The sequence below is a fragment of the Solea solea genome, chromosome 3, assembly GCF_958295425.1.
Source record: "Solea solea chromosome 3, fSolSol10.1, whole genome shotgun sequence".
In the NCBI taxonomy this organism is placed as follows: domain Eukaryota; kingdom Metazoa; phylum Chordata; class Actinopteri; order Pleuronectiformes; family Soleidae; genus Solea; species Solea solea.
Window position 1 is genome coordinate 32946987 of NC_081136.1, and position 25652 is coordinate 32972638.

The 25652-nt window shown below is 42.3% G+C and overlaps 1 protein-coding gene across 5 annotated transcripts in view; it reads right to left on the minus strand.

The window, feature by feature from the left end:
- Nucleotides 1-891: 891 nt before the first annotated feature.
- The window catches only part of atp2b1a (ATPase plasma membrane Ca2+ transporting 1a), a 34698-nt gene continuing 9937 nt past the window's right edge, over nucleotides 892-25652 (minus strand). For 3 of the 5 annotated variants that reach the window (XM_058623988.1, XM_058623989.1, XM_058623990.1), the window contains exons 3-22: nucleotides 18053-18250; nucleotides 17619-17876; nucleotides 17384-17509; nucleotides 16403-16564; nucleotides 15844-15882; nucleotides 13964-14119; nucleotides 13600-13814; nucleotides 13064-13306; nucleotides 12729-12970; nucleotides 12007-12244; nucleotides 10807-10986; nucleotides 10634-10721; nucleotides 10416-10522; nucleotides 9522-9713; nucleotides 8586-8799; nucleotides 7784-7995; nucleotides 7584-7691; nucleotides 6618-6806; nucleotides 5926-6015; nucleotides 892-3458 (exon numbers count right to left, since the gene is read on the minus strand). In XM_058623988.1, the coding sequence (XP_058479971.1) occupies nucleotides 3060-3458; nucleotides 5926-6015; nucleotides 6618-6806; nucleotides 7584-7691; nucleotides 7784-7995; nucleotides 8586-8799; nucleotides 9522-9713; nucleotides 10416-10522; nucleotides 10634-10721; nucleotides 10807-10986; nucleotides 12007-12244; nucleotides 12729-12970; nucleotides 13064-13306; nucleotides 13600-13814; nucleotides 13964-14119; nucleotides 15844-15882; nucleotides 16403-16564; nucleotides 17384-17509; nucleotides 17619-17876; nucleotides 18053-18250 (3656 nt within the window). In that variant the 3' untranslated portion in view covers nucleotides 892-3059. Of the gene's footprint in view, nucleotides 3459-4390; nucleotides 4448-5925; nucleotides 6016-6617; nucleotides 6807-7583; nucleotides 7692-7783; nucleotides 7996-8585; nucleotides 8800-9521; nucleotides 9714-10415; nucleotides 10523-10633; nucleotides 10722-10806; nucleotides 10987-12006; nucleotides 12245-12728; nucleotides 12971-13063; nucleotides 13307-13599; nucleotides 13815-13963; nucleotides 14120-15843; nucleotides 15883-16402; nucleotides 16565-17383; nucleotides 17510-17618; nucleotides 17877-18052; nucleotides 18251-25652 lie in introns of all 5 variants that reach the window. The other 2 variants (XM_058623993.1, XM_058623991.1) reach the window with 2 other exon arrangements.

Sequence of the window (25652 nt, forward strand, 5' to 3'; positions counted from 1 at the left end):
CCTGCACGACAAAAATGAAAAGCGTGGGCCCGCCGCCGTTTAGGCTAAATACATTTTTTATTTTTAAAAACCATACACATTACTCGACAAGTTTCAAATGTAAATCCAATCACGATATCCATTTAAAATGCTCAAGATAAAACAGACATGAAAGTACTGTTATTTCCAAATGTTAAAAGATAAAAAAATAATAATCCATAAAACAGATGGAAAAAAAACAAACAAAAACAAACATTCATTCCCATTAACAGGAAGAAACTACAGAACAAACTCCTCATGTGGATTCTTCTTCTTCTCTCAGTCTCTCACACGTTGAATGCGAGCCTAGCTGCTATTGTGTCATCTGGAAACAAAAATTATAATAACAAGAAAAGGAAAACAAAGTATTTCCTCAGAGAACGTTGTGATTTAGCATTTTCACCTCCTCCTCCTCCTCCTCCTCAACCTGCTGTGCGCGGCCCTCCAGGTGAAGGTGGCCCCCCGCAGGCTGCAGGAAGGATCTGCAGCCTCCGCTGACGAAACAACGTAATTAAGTCACAAACTAAAAAGAAGCCTGTTTCCCTCTTTCATACCGTTTTGCACCCTGAGATGAAATATTCCAGAACAATACACCTTTTTTTTGTTTTGTTTAGTGGCCGACCCCCCCCATCCACCCCTCCCTTAAATGTTGTGATTGGTGTCAAATCATCCAAAATCGATTTTAGTGCGATGAACGCGATATCATCAGTATTGTCATAAAAATACAAAGGTACATCTTTTTTTTAATTATTATTGATCGTGATCTGTATCAAAATCCTTTCCCCTCCCACCTTCAACCCCGCCCACTCCCGCCCAGCCTCACCCCCGGAAAAAAAGGGAACCCTATGAAATAAAGTACCCTGTGCTGACAGATACCAGTGTATGCCTAGTCTTTATTCTTGAAAAAAAATGCACATGTCCAATTCTTTAGCAGTTCCAGTACATCAGGTGTCAAAAATATCTTACAAACAAATCAAAATGCAGCAACATTTATTCATGATGAAGTCTTTTGGAATCGGGCTGAAGAAAAAAATAAAAATATCTAAGCCAAAGAAAAACTCAGAGGCGTGAGATTACGTTTTTTTTGTTTTTTCCCTTAAAGATTGAATGAAATATGAAAATAATTCACTTGCTCTTTTAACCAGGACGATATTTATCTAAATACATAAAATCTGAAGTTTTTTTTTTATGGACTTCTTTTTAAATTAAATACTTTTTCTATGCCTGAGTAAACAAATGTCAGTATTTGTACATTGGCAGGGGGCTGACGTTTGACTTTGAGGACACTAAAAAATAAAGTGAGCAGGAACCATATTTATCAAGCATCCAGAGGCAGGAGGAAATCAAGATTTCTTTTAAGAATGAATATTTGGTTTGACTTTGAGCTGCAAGATATTTTTGTTTTTTTTAAATTTGAAGGAATTTTGTGCACCCCCCCCCCCTAAAAAAGGTGACGAAAAGGCGGGACCAAGCATCATCAAAAATAACAGATTCCAAGGCACATCCATGTTTGACGTCCGATTCTAAGATAAACAGCTTTGAATTGCCCTTAATACAGCGCTACTTTCAAAATAAAAGTTGCTTCTAATGCCTTTTTAAGCCTCAACGTGCAGAAATTAAGCTTCTCATACAGCCAACATGTAAAGCGCTTTATTTAGCCATTGGCCTCTGTTACCCCTGACAAAAACTGACACCAACGACGACGAGGAGTTGTTAAAACTCCCCACGAAAGAAAGGGAAAACTTTTGACTTGCCGCTGAAAGAAACAACAGGAGGTTTAATAAACCTCCCACGTCCTGACTTCCGAGGTAAGACTTTGTTCCCTAGTCCGACTTTCAGGCGCTTGTTCCGAGATGCTTGCTAAATACGGGCCCTGACGTTCTGTTTTTTTCTTCTTCAAAAAATCCCTTTTTTCTTTTTTTAACGAGTGAACCTTTCAACATGTGGAAATCCTCGAACACAACATAATGAATGAAGAGAGAATCCAAAAAATTCCAGAAGGTTTTGTGCACATGAAAACTACCCAAGAAATGGAAGTAGTAAATATTTATAGTGATGTTAGTGTACAGAGGCCCTAATTGTCTCCCCCCCCCCCACCGTCCCCTTTCTCCTGTGAGAACACACCTTGCCCAGTGGACCTCTTTTCTATACAAGCCTTAGTGTTTATCAGTTTGGCTAGAGGTTTCTATATTTATCTACAAATATATAACAAATAAAACTTGCAGGCAAAAATAGTTAAGTTTCAATAGAAACACCCTTTTTTTTCCTGAAAATACAGCAGTATCTGAAATAATCCTCTCGTCGATTTGCTTTTTTTTTCTTCTTCTGTCCCTCTGTTCTCTGCGTCATTACATCATCAGGAAGCTCTTTTGCCTACAAACAGAAAAAAAAAAAAAAAAAAGTATCTACAAACTTTGTAAACAGACCTGCTTTTTTTCCAAAAAACATAAATAACTCAAAATATTAACAGCCAATGGAGCAGAAATACATTTTTGAATGAGCAAAAGGGCCAAAGAGATAAATATACAACACCATTCAGATAAAAGAGAAGCTAAAAAGGTTCTTTTCAAATTTCTTACAGACGATCTTCAAGCCAGAGGAGGACGAGCTCCACCATCTCAATTTAAAATAATAATAATAATGTTAATAATAATAATAATAATAGAATAAGAAAAAAAACAAAACAGGTCACTTTCAATCCGAGTTTATAATCACCCCCCCCGGGTGATGTTTACCGAGAAAAATAAAAGTTATCAAGGAGGGAGGGGTGGAGTCCTTGTGTTGTTGCGGGGTATTACTTAGAACCAAAAAAAAGAAAAGAAGATCAAAGCATCCACACCAAGCCGTACATTCCTCTGAATGTCCGCTGTTCTTAGTCCAGCCCAAGCCAAAGCTCACACGAGGCTCCGCTCCTCCTTCTAGCCCTTCGTCTCCTCTCTGAATGTTCCTTCGTCTTGTCTGAGTGGAGCTCCTTGGTGGTGGTGGTGGGTAGAAAAGTGGTGGTGGCGACGCGTGCAGAGCAGGGAGGGGGTGGGGTCAGATCAAAGGGACGTCTCCAGGCTGTGTAGCGGGCTCGCCGGAGCCGACGGGGTTCCTGATTTGGGGCCCTCCAGGAGAAGGTGGTTGCTGCTCTCCACAGCGTTATTGTTCTGGTTCGGGGAGGGCGAGACCGGCGTGGTGGGTGCGGCGGCGGGCGTGGGTGAGGGTGAGGGCGAGGGCGAGGGCGGCGTAGGCGAGGCGTTGCAGGGGCTGGCGGAGTTGCGCTTGGTGGGAGCGTCGTCTTCCGCGTCCGTGTCGTCTATGAGGGGAATATGGGGCTCGGAGTCCTCTATCCGGAATTCGGGGTGGGTCATGAAGTTGTGGATGGATGTTCGCGACTCGGGCTTCTCCAGCCCCTCATAGAGGGAGATGGAGCTGCGGAATGCATTCACCACCCGGATCTAGGGGGAGAAGGGACAGGGAGCGGGGGGAGAAGGGACATATTTAGTCACATTCAGCGATGATTTAAAGTGGGGTTTTTTTTTTTTTTTTTTTTTTTATTTCACACCTGGAACCACAGATCAAAACCAAAGACGCAGGTTGTATGGGGTCAATAATAAGTGAGTTTTAGGGTCAAAAAAGTCAAAGGGTGGGGGGACTCTCAGAGACGCACGTGCAGGTGTGCAGTTATTTCCAGTGGTCAAATTACAACTTATGTTTTAACTCATTTATTAAATTTAATTAAATTCTGTTAGCCAAACTGTCAAAAACTCTTTACAGTTTAGATTAAGAAGTGTGAACGGGGGGAGCAGCCAAAAAATTCTTCACTTCCATTTCCTGTTTCTCCAAGTCAGCCTCTGTCCTGCCAAAATATTTATTCTCGGGATTTAAAGCCTGTCCACACACAGGCCGAGTCACACCATATGCTTTAACGCACATTAACAGCGACTTCAGATCGAGTCGAAGGCGTCGGGTTTGAGTAATGATTGACAGACTGGACTCAAAGTCTGCGAGAATTGCTTTCCAAAAAAAAAAAAAAAAAGTCTGTGTCTGATTTATCAATTTGCAAAAAGGTTTGTCCAAGAGACAAAAATGGATTTTTTTCAACAAGGAAAAAAAGGACAGAGGCCAGACACAAGAGCTTACTGTTGTTGGACATGCTTTGGATAGAGAGAGACTAAAAGAGAGGAGAGGTAAAGAGAGAGAGACAGATGAACAGAGAGAGAGAGAGAGAGAAGGAGGAGAGGCGTGGTGGAGTCAAAAACAAACAAAAAAAAAAGCTGCAGCAGCCAAGCATGTCTACAAGCTGGTATAACATGTCAAAAACAGCACAACGAGAGAAAACTCACAAACGAGACCAGAGACTTTGAACCCATGCAGAGCGCGGCACTACCTTTGTGTTCAATGGTAGTAAACCTTTGAGTATAGCCCATGACACATTTCACAGAATCTAAAGGAGAATATATGTGGGGAGTCAGTGGTATTCAGTCTTTACGGAGTCATTTGTTGTTGTTTACTTTTTGGGCAGGTGGACACAAAACAAAAATATTTAACACACAACAGGTCCAAGGGTTTTCACCTGGAAAAGGAGAAAAGTCAAAAAAAAAAAAAAAGAACGTTAACACAGGAGATAAACACTGGCCCACACAAGTCAGGTCAGGAAGGAAACCCCTCCATCTGAGACCGAAACATTACTCGACAATAGATTTGCTTGTTAATGTGTCTGGGAAAGTCTCACGTGTTTACACTCAAGCGGGCACAGTCATTTATTCCACTAAGCTGGTTTTTTTTCATGTGACATCTGTTAGACATTTAAAAAAATCCAACCACTGCTCAGACTGCGCTCTGCAAAGACCTGGAAGAGAGAGAGAGAGTGAGTGAGAGGGAGAGAGAGAAAGGAGTCAGCGCACGCACACACACACACACACACCACGCTCACACATTCCATGTAAGGGCATCGGTTGCGACGGGAACCTTTTCGGAAGCGCTGCAGTGAAATGATCTGCATCTCCTTTCCCGACACACACACACACACACACACACACACACACACACAGAGACAGCAGTGGCACAGTGTGGAGAGCTTCCAAATGTGGGCACAACTTTGCATCTAAAAAAAGAAAAAAAAAAGGCCAACAAACTCTGAGTCATATTCAGCTGCGGCTGACGATCCGCTGTCGTCGGGAGCTTTTCCGGAGGAAAGGAGCTAAACATTATTTCACGAGTTCACCACTGACTGACACAGGACATCGACTCGATGCCGCGCTTTCACTACGTCTTTATCGTTTTAGAGCCGTGACCATGGGCATATACTCAAAACATTTACCCGACTAGAGAGCTGCGACACAGACCCATGGGTGCTACAGGGGGGAGGGGGGCGGGGCACAGAGCACAGACGGAGGCAGCTGCAGACAAACCTCACGACTGTTAATCCAGATGAAATTGTTATGTCAAATATTAAAAAATAGGATAACAATAAAAAAGAAAACTCTTTCTGACAATTTCTGAGACCAAAAGCAGAAGCGGAACAGAAAACATGATGACACAGAGGAAACACCTTCACGCCAGAAGCGACCTGGTTACAGGATACATATATACACAGCAGTGTTATCAAAGCAATATGGAAGATGTTGTTGTTGTTGTATATTTGGTGGGGTTTTTTTTTATGTTTTGGAAGAAAACAGGGGAACATTTTTGGAGGAGCATGAGAGAGTAAAAGTGTCAACGTTAGGTGAGAAGAAGAGTGGAGGAGGAAGATGTTAGAAGAACAGAGGAGATAATAATAATAAAAATAAATATGAAATCTCATGCACGAGAGGAGAACACGCACTCACACCCCACAGTGGCAGAAGCGGAGTTGGCGGCAGTGGCAGTAGTGGTAGTAGTAGTAGAAAAGGCTACATGTGTAGGGCTAGAAACATTGGTTACATCGTGCTGTTGTTGGCTGGAGTTGGAGGCCTGCCGCCTGAGAGCCCCCTGAAAGGAAGTTCCACTCTGGAACGCACTGACTACATCCATCTGCAAAGAATCAGACAGCGTGACAGGAGAAAAGCCCAGAGGAAATAAAACACAACACAGCCAGAGGAGAAGAGAAGAGAGAGAAAATAAAAATAAAGAGAAGGCACCAGTAACCACCGAAAAAAAAAAATGTCACTTGTAAATTGGATTTCGAGCATTATAGTTAAAGGGGAGAGGAGGAAAAAAAAAGGGGACAGCTGGGTTTAAAGGCACTGATTAGAAGAGGCTCTGACCTCACGTTTGCTCTTTTCCCTGCAGGAGCCCTTTCATACTTACAGCTACAGCCACTCCAAATAGATTTATGAATCCAATCCACTTGGTTCTCATCAGTACATTCAAACTACTTGTGGTTTAGACTCAGACCAAGTCAGAAAATAGGCACAGGAACCTGCTTTAGCTCAGAAGCATAACAGAATAGTGTAGTTTTAAAGGGGTAAAAGCCATTCTTTAAAAAAAAAAAAAAAAGGCCGAAAAAGGAAAGGACAAAAGATAGATTTTGAAAGCTGGAAGAGCGATAGAGTTAAAGGGGTTTATGGCTTTTGATTCCCTTGGTGTTGGATGCGGTGTTGGGTGATACAACAGGAGGGTCCACGGATTGTTACCTGAGTCTGGATGCGATTGAGGCCTCGGAACCAGAGGATCTGGCCGCGGCGAAGCTCCCGCTCAGCGTGGTCGATCTCTTCCATGTCCTCCAGCTCATCCAGCTCCTCGTCCGGGATCTCCTCCTTCTGGGTGCCGTGACCCGCCGTTTTCAAGAATTTTAAGCGGCTGGTGGGTATCGAAGAGATTACCTGGAAGATGCAGAGGTTTAAAGTGAGATGATAACGTTATTCTCATCTCTGAGGGCAATGTGACACGTTCATTACGACGGGCTGAGCCACATTTCTGGATACGTCGTAGACATTCAGTAGCCAGTGACCCAGAAAATTAGCAGCACTGCCAAAAGGAGTTGGTGTGAGACAGAGAGCGTTTGACGTCACCAGGTTTGCTCAGAGTCCTCAAACCCACAGGGAAGTCGCACATTAAATAGACTCCATTGTTGGAAGTGAGCGAGACACAGAAAAGGTAGAAAACGACAATGTTATGACTGTGTGTGACTAATTCACATTGGTTTCACTTAAACCGGTGTCCCTTTACTCTCTTATTTTCATCACAATTAAACATTTTACAGGGGAGAACATTGGTGGAGTGACCGGTAATCCAAACTATTTTAAATAGTGAATGGTGAATTAAACCACTTCACGTTACAACGCTGAGGAATCTCAATAACCTTCAAATTCTTTCAAGAATCACTAAAAATGTTTTACGTATAAAAAGTGCCATGAAAAATAGCTCAAAGTTAAAGGAAAACAACAGTAATTTAAAGGTTTCATGGTTATGTAAACAGATATTAAAAATATGAATAAAGTAATAAGTATAAGAATTAGTAATATTTGAATAAAGTTTATCCTGTGCATTACACTGAATGAGGTATCCCATTGTTCAAGTCAAGTGTGCCAGTACCAACACTGGGGGGCAGTATTATCCCACATTTAAGGGTGGACGTGAGCTGCAGTGTGTCATCTAACCTGTCCCCATAGTAGAGAGCCAAAGCCTAAGAAGGTGCACCACAGCCACTGGTCGATGGACAGAGCCACACAGCTGAATGGCTTCCCTCCAAACTGCACTATGACAATCTAGAAAAGCAGAGAGAAAAGAGGAGGAATTCATTAATCAAGAGAGCAAACGTATAACATTTACAGGATGACTCCGCAGAGGTCTCCTTTACCTGAATGATGAAGGTACCGAAGACGATACTGCAGAAGATAAGGTTGTTGAAGATGCCCTCGAAGACGTTCCGTTCGCCGTGAATCTTGCGCGCATTGATCTCGTTGAAGAGCTGCATCATCACAAAGGTATTGAAGACGATAGTGTAGTGCTCGGAGGGCGGGGCGTGGAGGGGCACGTTCCTGCCGCTGTCGATGTCAAACACTTTCTCACCTGCAGGAACAGTCACAGAGAAGTCGTTAAAAATGAACAGATAGGAGTAAAAAATTACTTCCAGAATAGGGATGGGCATGAATATCCGATAACATTTTAAGGCGACTGTATGTGATTATATTAAAAAGACATAAAATGAGTTTTTAATCAATGATTGCACCGTTTTCTTCTGCAATTACTGGAGCTACTTTTTGGTGCATAAATTATCAAAAGGAGGCAGCAGCGTGTGTGTCTACAGAATTAATGCAATTTACAAGGTTTCTTGAATGCATCTTGAAGCCACTATGCTACGGATCCAGCAGAAGTGATTTACTTGTGTCATTGAATGCCTCTCGTTCTCAACATTCAACTGTAAAGTGACCTTCAGATGTCACAGCTCAACATTCTGTGAATCCTGCAATAATCTTACAAGCTCTTGTGCCATGGAGTTTGTCGTTGTTTGTTTTTATTATTAAGTATTGCCCTTTGATAAGTCTGTGGTGAAGGTTTGGCCGGAGCACAGATGCCCCCCCCCGTACGTTGCATAATACCCTGATTTTGCTTGAAACGCTCATCCCTATTTTAGAACTCAAAGTACAACGCCTTCTCACCGGCAAAGAGCAGAGTGAAAATGATGATGAGTTGGTACACGCCCTGGCCAAGGATGTTCTTCATCATAGTGCGGGAGATTAGAGGCTTGTTGCGGCCATATGGCTTCCTTAGCAGCAGAGATTCTGTGGGGGGCTCCGTGGCCAGAGCCAGAGAGGCAAAGGTGTCCATGATGAGGTTGACCCACAACATCTGTACTGCCTTCAGTGGAGAGTCCTGGTGGTGGAGAAGAAGCCAAATTAGGTAACATTTTGATACTAAAACTAAACATATAAACAAATGTTAGCTTCCCTTCATTGGATCACAATTCATTTTAAGATTTACAAGGAGAGCTTTTCTTGATGGATTGTTTTGCTTATTTCACATCACATGTTTATGTAAAATCACATTAAGTTCATTTGTTTTCTGTGAAATACTTTGGAGCCTTGTTTTGAAAAGTGCCATAAAACTGTTTATATGATGAAAATGTAGAAAACATTCTTTTTGTCAGCTGCTGCATCAGTGAGTGCATGTTTTTAAGCCGTGGGTAACATTAGCATTAAACTAATGATTTAACACTATGTCTGAGACTAATAAAAAAAGATCCTGAGAGAGAAACGACAGCCTTTTAATTACAAATGAGACTCGCGGTTAAAGGAGAGTATTGTTTTAGAGGTTTAAAGATGTTAAGGCCGAGATAGACATTGAATATTTAACACAAATCTTCAGTTCTTCGGCGGAGACACTTAAATTGCTCCATTAAGCTGCAGAACACAGCTCATGTCGATTAAAACAGACATGGTATTAAAAAATCATTAAGGAATTTCACAGGTACTTATAATTGCTAATGCACGAGGAAATTAAATGAATATGCCTCATTAGAATTAAAACACAGGAAAAACGACAGTTCCAAGGTGCACAGCATGGATTTCGATATTTCCAAATCCCTTTCTGCTAACCTGTGTGATGCAGGCTCCGGTGAATGCTACGATAACGGCCACCACGTTGACAGTTAGCTGAAACTGGAGGAACTTGGAGATGCTGTCGTAGACGTTGCGTCCCCACATGACAGCTCGCACGATGCTGGAGAAGTTGTCGTCGGTCAGAATGATGTCAGACGCCTCCTTGGCTACATCGGTGCCAGCAATACCCTGGAGAGCAGAGAGGATGTTGACCAGAGATCAGTCTGCATTTATTCTCACAACATGTGAATGCGTCTATGTGACCGGTATTGCGTCAGAATTGATTGTTTGTTGCCTAGTTACCATTGATTACAGCTGGGAGACTAGGGTTGTCATAATACTTGCATTTCAAACTCCCAATACACAAGAAAGTACTCAATACCATTTTCGATACGCTTATTTTGTTAAGAATAAAACAAAACAAGAAATATCAAAACTGTGTTTTTATGCACTGGTTAATGTTCTCTCTTTTTTTCTTTCCTCCCTTTCTTTCCCCCACCTCTTCTCTATCCCCTATTTTCCTTTCACCCCAACCGGGCGAGGCAGATGGCTGCACATGACAAAAAGCCTTGAAATGTTTGAGAAGACTTGATTGGACTATTGAGCACTTTGTAACATTCTGTTAAGAAAGGTGCAATATAAATCAAATAAATAAAGAAACTGCACAATTTTGAAGTTATCTGAAGTAGTGCAAAAGAATACGCTTCATTTCCAGTGACTTATGCATTGTTGCTGATCAACGTCAATTTTGTGATTCAAAGAGAGACATAAGTCTTTAAATCTGTTAAATAACAGTGTGTGTTAACATTAAAAAAGATGCATCAAGTGTTGATAAGTATCTGTATATTGATTTTATTTGGCACACGTAAAAACAGAACACAGAAGACTCACCATGGCAAAGCCAACATCAGCTTTCTTCAAGGCAGGACCATCATTGGTACCATCTCCTGTCACTGCCACTACTTGTCTCCGTTCCAATACTGTGCTGTCTATAATACCTGTTATGGTGAAAGAAGAACATTTAAATTTAAAGCTCACACAAAACGAGTGAGAACAAAAAAAAGAAAATTTCTCAAAGATTTTTCAAAGTAAGAGAAAAGCGCAACAACCTTTCACTAAGGTGTGTTTGTCGGTGGGGGACGAGCGAGCCAGTACTCGTAGTTTGGGCCAGATCTTGTCAATGCGTTCTTGCTCGATCTAGAAACACGAGACAAAACCTAATAGAATCCCAACAGTGCATCTGCAACAGACTCTGAGGAACAGTATTTGTGCTGTGGCCCACCTCTCCTTTCTCGTTGCGTATCCTTCGGTTGAAATCTTTGCCCTCCAGGCAGATGAAGTCGTCTCCGGGCAGTAGGATGCCACACTTGGTAGCAATAGCTCGAGCCGTGTTAATGTTGTCCCCAGTCACCATTCGCACTGTGATGCCAGCACGCTGGCATTTCCTGATGGCGTCTGGGACCTGAAGGAAGGCGGAAACACAATTAAGGAGGAAATGCATGTTGTTTTGACTCCAGCACTGGGGATTTAAAAATTTGGGATCAGGTAAGCTACACGTTGGACTTAATACACAAAAAAGAAATTATTTTTCATGTTGTGGAGTAACATCAAACTCTGAGATTGCACTCTGATAAACATTTACAAAATAACTGCGTGGTTAAAACCTTTTTAAACATCATTCACTTTGTTGTCAGCAAACAAACCAGAAAATCATCACCAAACTGATGATTCACATCTCTGTCATACATTTGTTTTGTAGTCCAGCCGAGGAAGTAGCTGCACTGGTTCAGCATTTAATGCTCGCACAAATGCGGAGATACCTCTCAAGTTTAAAATAGCAGATGCTTTTACTCAGAAAAGTCCAGTGAAGCCACTAACCCATTAGCTTGCCAGTGATGCTCCTTCAGAAGTGCTTCATAGACTATTTCTTTTTAAACTCTTTAGCCCCACGCTGGATTTATGAGAGCTGCAGCAAACCATCCCAGCAGCTTTTCAAAAATCTATAATCCAACATCAACAACCACCACTTTATATTGTGATCAGTCAGCTGTGCAGTAGCGAAAGAGGGCTTGGGTTTGTATCTTGATCGGGGGCTTTCGTACCAGCACGACCACACATGGTTCCCAAACCAAATTTTGGCACACGGTTTGGAAAAACACGTTTGCCAGTGAAAACACTGGATGGGAAGAAGGAGGAAGGACAGCATACCGGTAAAAATGGCGAAGGAAACGAAGACATCTAGCGGAGATTAAATGTTTTGGCAATTTTGGTGTCCACCGACTTGGCTCTTTGGTCCCTTTAACTGATGGGAAAGCGGGTTGGTTTGCTGAGAGCACCAAGATTCCAAACAGAACTAGAGCCTGAACAGGAACCGTGCTGGTGGTTGACGGTGAGAAAGCTTTTTGAGTGCAACACAATGTCTAAACTAAACTAAACTAAACTAAACTAAACTTCTCTCTTTCTAAATCTGACAGCTACTAACCTCAGGTCTCACAGGGTCTTCAATGCCAACCACGCAGAGGCAGGTCAGTCCGCTAAGGATGTCGTTTTCATTGTCCCAGTCAGGCTCACCCTCCGAAACCGGGAAATCTCTGTATGCAAGGCAGATTGTCCTCAGACCTTCCGAGGCCATGGGCTCAATCACTTTCTTTACCATGTCATCTCTGTCCCGTGGGCGAAACACCTTGGACTCCCCATTTGCTGTTAGGATTTTATAGCACCTGGTAAGGGAAAAAGAGGATATATTAATATAGAAAGGCATATGTACACGTGTATACACACAGGAGTCAGAGGGTGGAAGTGTAGGAGGGTGTGTTTTCCACTGGGAGAGAGGCATGGAGACACTGAAATGGAAAAAGGCAAAGGAAGAAAGTGACGTAGAATAAGCAGCATTTGAATGGCAGGTTGCAGTCATAAGAAGTCACACTAAGCCCAGTGGGTTAAAAAGGAGCCTGCTTGGTTAAGAGGCTTACAGAGTTGTTACCGGCTCATTTTCTCAGCTGCCGTTTTTAAGATGCAAAATAAGGGGCTTGGGTGGGACGCACTTGAACTTCTTAGCTGCCTAAGCCTGGAAACATATCATTCTTACTGTGAAGTCAGGCAAACTGGGACAAATAAATTCCAATAATGTATGTGGGCACAGTCGAGCTTGTGGTGAAAACAACAAACATCATCGCAAAAGACGAGACGAGAACTGCCTCTTACTTTTTTAAGAGAATTTCTGAGGCTCCTTTGCTGAACATGCGGTAGCTGCCGTCAGCCAACTTCAGCACAGTGCTCATCGATTTGCGGACCGAGTTAAAGGTGTAGACTTTGTACAGTTTCTCTTCGGGGATCTCATTGCGGATAGTCTGGTAGTCACGCTTCAGGTCCTTAGAAAAGCCAAGCAAGGCACATTCGGTCTTGTTGCCCACCTGCCGTGGCAGCCCCCCCTCTTTCTCTGGAGGCTGAAGAGGAAAATTGCGACAGTCAGAAGGTTTCTTGTGCACAATCATACTGCAATTATGCAAAAATGTAAATTTCAGTTTCACAAGACCTACCAATATCTTGGTGGTATAGGCGCAGTTGACTGCAATACCCAGAACCAGTATATCTAAAATGGAAGGCGTGATGTTTTCTGGTTCAGGGACTTTCTTGTAGAACTTCTCAGAGACGAAGGCCTGCACCACAGTCATGCGGTTCATTGTGAGTGTACCAGTCTTGTCAGAGCAGATGGCGGTGGCATTACCCATTGTCTCGCAGGCGTCCAAGTGACGCACAAGGTTGTTGTCTTTCATCATTTTCTGTAGGAGTTAAGGAATCAAAACGTTAATCACACATTGCTCGTCTTCAAAATGTTCCTCAGAGGGATGTTTTTCTATACTACAAATATGTCGACTTTATGCAGATATCTTCATTGTTTGTTTATTATTTTGTTTTCTTTCTATATGGGCACCATGTACACATAAATATTAACTAAAACCAATTTAAGTTGTGAGAACTAAGCTGAGTGAGGAGTGAGTGACAGTGGAAGTGTTGTTATCTAGTTTTAACTGGGCTAAAATGCGGTGTCTCTTGCTGAAAAGAAGATGTTTACCTTTACAGAATACGCCAGGGAAATTGTTACAGCAAGAGGTAGGCCTTCAGGCACAGCCACCACCAGGACAGTGACACCGATGATGAAGAATTTCACAAAGAACTGAATGTAAATGGGGGTGCAGTCCTTCTCCCAGGGCAGATTCTGGATCCAGAAGGTGTCCACGACAAACAGCACCACCAGGATAATAACAGTGATGGCTGACATAACCAGTCCTGACATGAACAAGGCAGAGAGAGAGGAGAGAAGATTGTTAAAGGACATTATTTTCCCATTATGTTGCTTGTAACAGCAGTCCTAATAATAAAAAAAGGTGAGTGTGTGTGTAACATCTTCAGTATTCAACAGTTTCGGCCTGACTCACCAGCTTTGCCAATCTGTACAGCTAGTTTGGTCAGTTTGCCCTGGAGAACGGACTTCTCTTTCTTTGGCAGGTGGGATTTCTTCTTCTCCTCTGCGTCACCTCCCTCGTCACTGTTCAGGGGCTGCATTTCCATCGCCGCGCCGTCCTGTGCTTTAGCTACGGCAAAGAGAATTAGACGTTAAATGACACAAAATGAATTGTTTTGCCTATTCATTTACAATGAACCTTATGTTTACTTTCATACATGACAAGGTACATGCAAGGTATTCAAACAATCAACTGTTTGTATGAATTGAATTGTTTTTAATGACCCCAGAATGAGCCTATTAACTTTATATCAAGAGCCAGGTCAGCTCTATATGGAGGTTGCCAGTTCTCCAACACACTTGGAATGGATGAAGAGGTAAGAGATGCTGCTACATTTTACACACTGTACCTAAAAAGAAGCACTCTGAGCACATATTTCAAGAGCAGAGATGTCAAATCTTTTTTTTTTTTTTTTCACCCTTTTATTCACAGAACTCAGGAAATGTCACCAATGTTTGCGGTGATCCGACTGCACAATAATTAGCTGAAAGACGTACAAGTGTAATTACCATCTTCCCCCTATAGAGACTTAAAGAACAGGTTAACTAGTGAGTGGCCGTTTGATCTGTCTCACGAATCGCTCCTTTCTTCGACAGCAACCGCAGCGTTAGTTGCCATTTAAATTCCCATAAATCAGTTTCATCTCCTCCTCAACAAACCCTCAGAGCCCATCGTCCTCCTCCCTCCCCCCCTCGCCTGCAGAACTGACAGGAATCCCAAACCCACATCCAACCAGGTAACCTTGGAGACGCAAAGCCTCTAATGGCAAAGGAAGGAGGGGAAGCAGCCAGAAGAGGCCCGCTCTGTCGTGTCACTCACTGTGATAAAATTATTACTTCTGTGTGCACTGACACGACAGGAAATCTGACATCGTTCCCATTTCTCAGCTAACTTTTGCCATTTAAAAAAAAACACCAAAACATCAACAATTCATTATGTAGGCCGTGTTGTGCATCTCCAGCCGTGGCTCTTTTTGTGTCCAATTTGTCAATCCGTTCGTCTTTATTTACTGCGGTACAGACAGTGGCGTGGCACTGTGTGTGTGTGTGTGAATGTATGTGGCAGGGGAAGAGGAGGGGCTTCACCGCTGGGCTACTGCAGCAGCTGTGGACTGCGGCTTGTTCTGCACTTACATGGCCTGTGTAATCTCAGTCTAAAGGATTACTGTTGATTCCTGGCAGGCAGAGTGAATCTGTGCACCAGGGACTAGCGCCAGGGGTTGTGGTCACAGACCCAAGCGCCGCCGATCATGGTGTCCCAGGAGGACTACAAGCCCGGCTAGCTGGTTGATTTACCCCTAAACAGCCTCATTATCATCTTTGTCAGTCTAAAATTGCACCAGTGCAGGCGTTATGGTTCGACTCGGAATAGTCTAGAGTGGGACATCAATGCAAATTAAACTATGGGGGCCAAGGGAGAGTCAGACAAGGAGAGATGGGTGGGTAAAGCAGATGTTAGGGCTCCAGAATTGTTGCATGGCTTTAATCTCCTCATCACTAATCGCTATAACTGGATTCAGTAGCACCTGCTGCTCAAAGCGCAATGTGTCAAGCAAGGACGGCAAAGGAGGAGAGAGTGAGACAGAAGGGAGGGTCGGACGGTACAATGGACAGGCAGGAACATCCTGTACCAAAAATACACCGACACAGGGTCACGGCGAAATATGCAACCCCTCATTACATACCAAACACAAAAAAGAAACAATTATTAAGCGACTGAGGATTTCTCCTAAAGGCGAAGGCGCAAAGGTAACATAGATAGTGTATATTAGTCTGTGTTTGGTAGCAACTTACCCTTCTTACGATTTTCTACAGATCCATCCTGCTTTTTGTCTGTGGAGAAATACACCATGAAATGAGAGTTAATAATTATTAGGTTCTATCAAGTATAATTATGTGTGCATGTCATTGTATATCATTAGGATAATTTGCTTAGATTCAAAAGGAAGGTAGGGTGAATGAAAATCTATATTGGTACAACGGATCACAACAGCTTTTAGTCAATTGATTTATTTTAAGCGCTCATTTTAATAGCCAGAAAAAAAAACAAAAAACACATTTTTGGTTTCACCTTTTCAAATGTGAGGACTTGATGATTTACAGTTCATTCATTCTTTGAAGTGTTTGACTTCATTCGATAAAGAGGAAACTATGCACACCATTATATACTGTACGTTGTTTTATAGAATGAATAAAGAACCAAGCAAATGTAGTGCAGGTTAGTGGTCAAGGAAACGATCATTAACTGCAGCCAAAACTGGTGAAAATCTCATGTAACTGGTACAGAGAAACCTGTTAAAATGATGTATGATGACAGATCAATACACACAGAAATAAGTGGGTCAGTACTAACTTTTTCTCTGTTTCTTCTTCTCCTCCTTCTCCTTTTTCTTTTCCTCCTCATCTTCGTCATCGTCCTCGGCACTCCCAAGTAAAGTGAAGATAATTCCAGTTTGAGAGTTGACACCCACAGCGGTGACCACCATTTTCCCTGAGCCTTCCATTACATGAGTGCCTTTTGACAGAAAAAGGGAAAAACTGTGAGTCAATAAGAAAATGGAGGGAGAGGCCAAGCACAGAATCAGACTAAATCACACATGTGATGTTTCCAAGATTACAGTTCATGTACCCGGTTTCTGTTTATTACTCCAGCAAATAAACTGTACATTGCTAACTTATTTGCAGCTTTGACTAAACATTAGGCTCGTTTCCTTTGAATACAGAGACAGTGGTTTAGACTAGACTTTCAAATGGCACGTTAGGCAACACAAAGGCAGGAAAAATGAATGCAAGTTTTCAAATGAAGGGAATAAATACAAAAGGAATGGCACATTTGCAAGAGAAAAGACAAAGCGACAGTGATGCAAATACCCTCCAGCCTTTTGATCAAATTTTATAGCCTTTAATCAAAAGCCAATTGTCAGTCTGGGTGAATTAAACGAAAGCGCAAATGGACGATGATATCTACAGCCCTCTGTTGTTGTCAAGACAAAAAAACAAAACAAATTTGGCCGGCGTACAGGGAACAGACAACGAAAACAAGTACAAGTCAAGAATAAAATGACATTTAAAATGGTGTCCGATTGAAAAGAAAAATGGTATTTGAAAGTTTGCCTGGGCTTTTGTTAATTAACGGTGGCTTTCATTAGTGAGAGTGATGGCAGAAGCGACACAGCCGGGGCTCGGGGGAAAACAAAAAAAGCACTGGAGAAGCAGAGTAAACACACAAACACTTACATGCACCATTACTATTATGCTTTTCTAACACCCTAGAACAACCAGCCAAGGTGATTAACCTTTGGGAATTGAAATAAAAGTGAAGTCTAAATGTTACCTGATAACAGCATTGGATCTTTCTCGTGCGTTTTCTTGACGTGGTCCGACTCTCCCGTGAGCGAGCTCTCATCAATCTTCAGGTCGTTGCCTTGGAGTAAAACTCCGTCAGCAGGCAAAAGATCACCTGAAACACACGGAGAATGAAAAACGTGCACATTGCATATTCGTCTGCTCTTACATGACAGTTTTAATCTTTATCCATCTGCGAAACGTTTCATTAAATGACTTCTTACCATATTTTACTTGTGCAATGTCGCCGACCACGATCTCAGCCACAGGAATCTGGATGACTTGTCCGCCGCGTACGACAGTGAATTTCTGCTCTTGCTCAATGCGGCTCTGGAGGCCCCTAAACTGTTTCTCTTTACTCCAGTCGTTGAACGCCGTCACCAGCACCACACAGATTACCGAGAGAAGAATCGCAGCACCCTCGATCCAACCTGCCTCTGCTTCATTTTCATCCTCTACACCTCCAGCGGCCCTTCCACAGTCTGCGGAGGGAACAAGGGGCACATCTCAATCCAAGAGGCTCCAATAAAACTGTCAATTTAAGTTTATCACATCATCCAATCACCAAATAAATGGGACGAAAAAGACTAGCGGTAGCATGGAGCAATAAAAGAGAAAAAGAACAGTATAGACAGTAGAGTTTTAATGATGTGCTTACTTTCTCTTTTGGCATCTGGAGGTTTATAAAAAGAAAGGCCTAGTGAAACTATGGCTGCCACTTCTAGGATAATCAGTGTGACATCCTGTAGTGCCTCCCACACTAATTGTAAGAAGGTTTTGGGCTTTTTGGGTGGTATAAAATTCTGCCCAAACACTGTTTTCCGCTTCTCGATGTCTGCAGGCTGCCCACTTAGACCTGGGGAGAGAAAAACAGAGGGAGGGTTAGAGTCAGATTTTTTTAAAATATTCATGTCAAATTAAAACTTAAATTGCAAATAACTAGAATTGGCACCCAGCAGTTGGATGCCTCCATTATTCTGGAGTTACACGAAGACTCAGAGTCGCTATGTGAGTGAACACTTACTTATCAAATATAAAAGGATTCTCTTGAATCAAATATAAAAGGATTCTCTTGAATCACTCTTAAGACGATGCATTTATAAAAGGCAAAGAAGAGTTTGTGAGGTTTCAGAATGCAGATTCCCTGAAGACATTTTGAGATACTTCATTCAAAAGAATGGCACATACAGACGGACGAGCAGAACAAAGACATAATGTCTCTGCCTCAGCACTGGAGCATTATAAAAATGTTCTAATGTGCTGAGCGCAGATAAATGCAGCACTCAGCACTCCATGCAGAGTAAAGCTCGCCTACGCCGTTCACATGCTGTCGTCCCTTTACACAAACACTACAGAAGGGAGTTGATTTAATAACAAAAGGTGTGTCCACCTCTGCCGCACTAGGTGGCGATATTCTCCCTGGGCGTGTTAACACGTTTTCGTTTCGTTTTAGTCGGACTTGCAGAATATTTTTTTCGCCCCCAATGTCACGAAAATGACAGTTCACATTTAGCTCACAGATTTTGTCCAAAAAAAACAACAAACTAAAAGGTCAGCTCGTCACCGGGGCACCAAAACCACAGCAACGTGCACAGGATCCACATTTTTGACAGGACAACGCCGGACGACAATGGTGCACCTCGTGCAGGCATGTCAAACATGCTCACCTCTTCATTCAGGTACGCCGGCGTCAGAGAATGCGAGGACAGAGGTCAACGCTAATCCACGTGAAACTGCCTTGTTTAAATACAAAGGCCGCGAATGACCGCAGAGGACGAGGCAGCTGTACACTCGCATGCCATAATCCTGCCACAGAGTCACCTCTTTTACACATACACACTGCTGCGTGTCTGGGTTAGCCAGAGAGCCATTCATCCACGTGAACACAGTGTATTTCTGCAGCAAACCCATTCAAATGTCTCCACATTCAAGGCACAGAGTCATATATTGAAAAGGCCCTTCGCACGTTTGATGATGCATGACAGTTTTTCAGCTCTATTCATGCTGGCTGACTGACTGACTGACTGACTGACTGTGCGTGGGTGGCTGTGCAGCCTGGATGGAGCTGTGTGTGTGGTGGAGGTGGAGCAGAATTAGGGGCAAGGGAAGAGTGACTGTGTGAAACTGCTACTGACAGACGGATGGGGGAGGGAGGGTGAGGGTCGGGGGTGAGTGTGAGGGTGTAAGGGACTGAGGCGAAATTAGAATAAAGCTACTGATGGTGAAAGGGAGGCGGGCACTAGCGGGAACTGCTGCATCTTTACAGCGAGCGAGTCAGTGTATGGACGGACGGACACTGACTAACAGCCAAATACAGTACAGCATTTCTAGTCATCTCAAAAGATAAATATTAACACATACCCTCAGTGTTCTGATTATACTAACTACTACATATTTTCATAATTCTTTAATCTACTGACTATTTTGTTTTTTCAAAATGACTAAGATACAAATTTTACACACAGAGGCACAAAACCCCAGAAGATATTTGCATTTAAGAAGCTGCAGTCTCAGAACATTGCTTTTTTTTATCTAGATAGCTGGTGATTAACTCAGTAAATGACTAAGTCATTAAGTGTTGCAGCCCTCATTCACGCCCCTCACTGAAAAGTGCCAGTATCTACCGCTGTGCAAAAATATTAAATAGGGCATTACATAGAAGAGAGCAGTGCATTTAAAACCATTTTTGTTTAGTTAATCTCTCTGATGTTATTCTCAATAACAACCTATAGTTTTTATTGATAGATCACTTGTTTATCTTCTTTATGATCAGAAGTGAGTTATGCAAACACAGTGCGTGCATGTGACTGTAAAAGTGATCATACACCTCCAATCAAAATGTGGAAAAAAAGATTCAATCAATTCCTTTCGGTTCATCGCAGTTCTAATAAATATACAACAGGAGTAATTTGCTCATTAATTATTCTGTGCTCCCTTGAGCTGTAAATATTATCACACTTTAGTTTAATAAAACGAGCAATTAATCTGTAGCCAAACTGATTTATCTCTCCTGCTTCTCACTGAACACACACTTTAACAATGCAGTCGCCATAATTAAAAATCCTATCAATGCGAATGCAAATACTCGTTGGTCCTGAATGAGTTACGTCGATCCATTGTTAAAATGAGAAAACGTATGAGCAGAGTGGAGCACGTCGTGTGCCACTGAAACACAGCCTATATTAGTTTCCTCTCCTGCATTTGTACCCATTTCTCACTTTAAACAAATACCAGTCATCAATCCTGTGTCACCAGTTACACGGTGGATTATTATTACAAACTCACGCCGACGAGAGTGACAACGATGACTCACCAGCACGGGACATTAAAAAGGGCACAGGGTTTAAGTGCCTGTTGCTGCTCGCTGGCCGTCTCTCACCGTCTGCTTTAATTCTCTACGCCGTTTAATGAAAACATGCTGACAGCTAATACCCCCGTTCAATCTAACGGCACATTTTCCCTTTGCATTGGAGCAATAAAAACACAGCAACACAGGACGATCAACACGTCGTCCCTCCGCTGCCACACAAAAGAGAAAATAGGCCTGGCCTTGGGCCCCCTCGCATCATTTTAGCACCCAGAGTGCGTCTCGAGCCAAAAAGCTAATCATTAACCATTTAATTTGACTGCCTGTCCCTGGGTGACCCCTCATTTAAGCCACTTGTGAAGGGTTGAGGTAAGACTTCCCTCTGGAACTGTCCGTCCGAAGAAACAGGGGAAGTGACGACGACACACCGCCCATCACGATGGAGCAGATCCTTTTAGAGAGCCATTTTACAGAAATGGGAATTCAAAGATATGTGTCCATTTCAGGAACACAGTAACACAAAGAAAGGAAGGTGCCTGACTTTTACTGGAGGTATATGCTTTACACACTCGGGGTCTTTGTGACCTCATCTGGAATCCTGGACTGGACCTAACAGTTACTAGAAATGGACAGTTAAGTGTTGAGGTCTACTCTTTTTTCCCTTCTCTTACATTATTACATTCAAAAATGTAATACTGTCCTTTTTAAAACATTCAAAAAATAGAATTAAGACAAACATTAAGACGGCTGAGAGAATAACCCGACAAAAGGGCCGTCACTCTTTCCAAAATTCACGCTAGAATACATGACCCACTATACAATCATCAAAATTCCCACTGGGGAAAGTACCCATACATATTTATCTAATGACTCAAATGCTTTTTTCTGTCCCCAAAAAAAGAAGTTTTTCACCATTTCTGAAATGTTGTAAAAGTGCTGTGCTGAAAATTACCCGAAAAGTGCTCACGCTTCCTCCCCAAGGCTTCTTTTAAGTAATAAGGGTATTTTTGGGTGTTGCTGCACATCAAGCAAATTTTGGATTAATGATCTTTTGGGCTTTGTTTAATGAATGGAACGGCACTAACATTTCCTTAGAATTACTACATATGATTGTTCTACTTCCAAAGAAATAGAATTTAATTTGTACTTTTATGTACTTTGATCACAGTATGTTGATGAAACTATTATCACCAGCAAGGGTCTACATGTGTTGTACTAGAGTCCCATTAACCAATAATTATTCAAAGTAACTCTGAGACTGACGTGCTACAATCTACAAAAACAGCCATAGATTATCTGTTCCCACCTTGAATAACTTAAAATAAAAAGGGGGGAAAAGCATGAGACAAACTAGCTCCATAACCAACGCCGAATCTGGCCACGAGCATTCACTCACTGGCAAAAGCTTATCTAAGCACATCATTCTGAATCCAGACATGAAGACAAGCAGCTCCAGCCCCTTAAGTCGCACGGAATTCACTTTCATTTAAGAGTCTGAACCTTCCGGATGAACAAGGAATTGTGGAGTCTGGACTGACTCACACACACACAGCCTGTCAGCTCTTGAACTGCAGTCCAATTGCGGAAGCCTCTCAGCCCCCCAGCAAATCCAATCAATAGGCTGGAACCCAAATATTTGACTCCACCAAAATAGAAATCAACAGGGGAATAATTGTGATGGGGGGGCTGGGGGAACACTGTCGATAATATTGATGCGGAGTGGCCTTCCTATTTGATAAATCTCATTATGGAGAGGAACCGTGGGATCCCATAGGGAGTGGAGAAACGCTGCAGCATGAGAAGGAGCAGAGAATATTGATGCTACAGCATTACTTTTTCCTACTGTTACAAATGGCAGTGACTTGTCCCCACCCCTCCTACTGATGCTCACGTCGCACATGAAATTTGAATATCAACCGATATGGATGTGCAAAAGAAAGCAATTCCACACCCCAATAGACACCGGGGTACAATTTCGACAACAATACGATATACTATGACCCTGAGATGTGATATTTAATGCAGAGAAAATAAAAGGATGGGACGACAAGCTATTTTATATTGTAGCTGACACAAAAAGCACAATCACAAGTGATGCAGAAGAAGCTCATGTGTCCTGAATCTTCAAGCAAGATAACAAAAAAAATCTGGAAAAACCTCACACAGCAGCACAAACCATTAATAACTCCTCTGTCTGCCACCCAAAAGACTTTTACACGGTGATTAACTATGACGCAAATAAATGGTATGAAATTAGGAGTTATTCAGGGGAGAATTTTGATGCATCCCAAGCAAATTAATTATTTAGAGCACAAAAAAGAATCGCTTTATGGAAAGAAAACAAGTGGAGCTGGTGTCTAACGTCTAATGATGATGATACATGTAATAATACCCGACTACAGTCAACAACAACACTTAAGAAGAAAGGAGAGAACCAGTTGTTCAGGAGATTAAACTTTACCAATTCACTGCCTCAGGACAAACTTCAAGAAGTTCCAGCGAAGCACATTTGTTCATTTGATCACTTTATGTCACGCCGTCAAAAAATATGCATTCCGATGCGTATGAATACATGTGCAGGTCGGAAGCAAAATGGTCCAACAAATTGACCTTCGCCCAAAAAATAAAAAGCAGCAATATTGCTCTAACCACGTCTTATGTGCAAAGGCCTGACCAAAAACACATAAATCCTTAACTTCCAACGCTGCCCTCTTCAACGTATCCTCCCTGACTAGCAAAGGCTGAAAATTCCCACACGTTATTCCCCATAAAAGTAAAAAAAATCGAAGCCAAACTGACGACATCACCGGTGCTATGTCCTCAACTCCTCCAGGAATAGCCACAAACATGAGTAACCTTTTATTTCCATAATGTGAATAATGTTTCCCAATAAAAATGGAAGTTGAGTGAGGCAAACCTCCAACTCTGGCAACAGAGTAAACTTTGAGAATGCACAGAGACGGAGGAAATGAAGTGAATAATGACAAAAAAGAACAAAACACCAACCGACCAACAGCTAGAACCCTCAGGTATTGGTGAACACGGGAGAGCAATCCTCACCTCGATGGAAATGTGGTGGTCGTGTATGACAAGTGCAGCATGCTAACACAACCTGGAGGACACGTGTAAAAATCAAAATCAACACAGTCTCAACTATTAGTTTTGGTCTGTGCTCCGTCTGTGATTAATGCCCTTCAGGCTTCAGCTGTTATTTCATTACACTGCAGCAACTGCTATTGGGGTTAATGGTTTGCATCTGTCAAACAGACAAATGTAACGTTTGAATAAGCTTTTAGTAGAGCTCATTGTCAGTGTTAAGAAAGCCAATTGTTCAGGGAGCATGATTAACCAGCTACCACTGGTGTGTTAATTACCAAAAATCTATTTGAACCTAAATGAAATAAGACCTTTATGAGATAAAAGAGATATCCACCCTTATGTTGCAACATGGAAAATGCAGCAGTGTTGATATCAAACGTGCTTGAGTGTTAGATTTGAGCAAATTTAAAAAGTAGAGAGGAGCATTAATGCACAGCTGCAACACAGATTGAGTAAAACGTCTTGGAAACGTGGAGGATTAACAAAGGTTTTTGCTTACAAACTTTGAGAAGTGACCAACCCATTTATCAGAAATCCATGTCAAATGTGAAACTCCTGTAATCTTAAATGACCGCTTAAATTGCACAAGCCAGTGACAAATGCAGAGGCTGCCTGTTCTGAAGCATCCAGAGTCGTGATGCAAGCAACCAGGCTTCTGTTCAACAAGACGAAATTAATCCATTTTCAATGTATTTTCACTTCCGCATTGGCCTCCTCAGGATAACCGAATTTACGGCATAATCTTTTACTATATGTGGGCCAACATCTACAGTAATGAAAAATTAAAATCTAAGTATTCAGTGCTGTTGCGTACAAGTGCAGATATAAAACAAAAATCCTATTTAAAACATAGAACGCGTGCTAAACACTGACAGACGTTTAAGATTACTGCTCCATTTTTAAGTAAGTTCACAGCCACCAAACTCACAAAAATGAACTTCTAGTCTGTAAAAACAGAATGAAAGAAGATAAGAGACTGTGTGGTGTCAACCGAACTTGATTTCAAAGGTCATAAGACGGTGCATTAGTGATAGTTAAATGAGAGATGAGTTTTTTTGCTATAGCATTTAGATCATTCTTTTTTTTTTTTTGCTTTAGGACAATTCATACAGGAGACTGATGCTACTGCAATGAATATGTGGTGCCATTTTAATCTGGGATCAAACTGCAAATCCCCTCCCATAAGAGTTCAGTCAAGGTTACACTAGTGATTAGGCAAACTGTCTATCGAGACAGACAGAGAGAGAGAAAGAGGAAAAAAAAGTGAGAGGTACTGCCATTCACCACTGCCCCAGTTTTATCAATTGTCTTTTTAAACCGCTAAACACAGTCAGCTTTTATACAAGTTGTAGGATTTTTGATTTATTTCTGCACTTCTATGAACAGTGCTTGGTTGTAGTGGATTTTTATTTTTCAACAGCTATCACCGTGGTCCTGCCCTTGTAGCGAAACACTTTGGTTTTGTCTGCCACATGTGAGACATTGAACCGCCCAACGCCATAGCACAAACCTGCTTCTCTGGCCAGGCCTCAGACAGCTGCTCTGTCTGAGGCCTGCACACCGGGGACACACAGATATGCATGCAGACACACAGAGGTGAAAAGGAAGAGAGAGTGTGTGTGTGTGTGTGGTGTGGGGTGGGGTGGGTGGGGGGCATTTCCACATAGGCCTTGAAATAGAGCAGGACTGGCCCAGGTCAGAACCGGCCTGCCCCACCACCTGTCTGGCATATGAGCTTTCCAAGGAAGTGATGTCAAGGTGTCCACAATGTGCCCGATATGGCCAATGACATGCCTCCTGAACTATGTGTACACCAAATTAGCATTCCAACAAGCACTTGCTAATGGCAAAA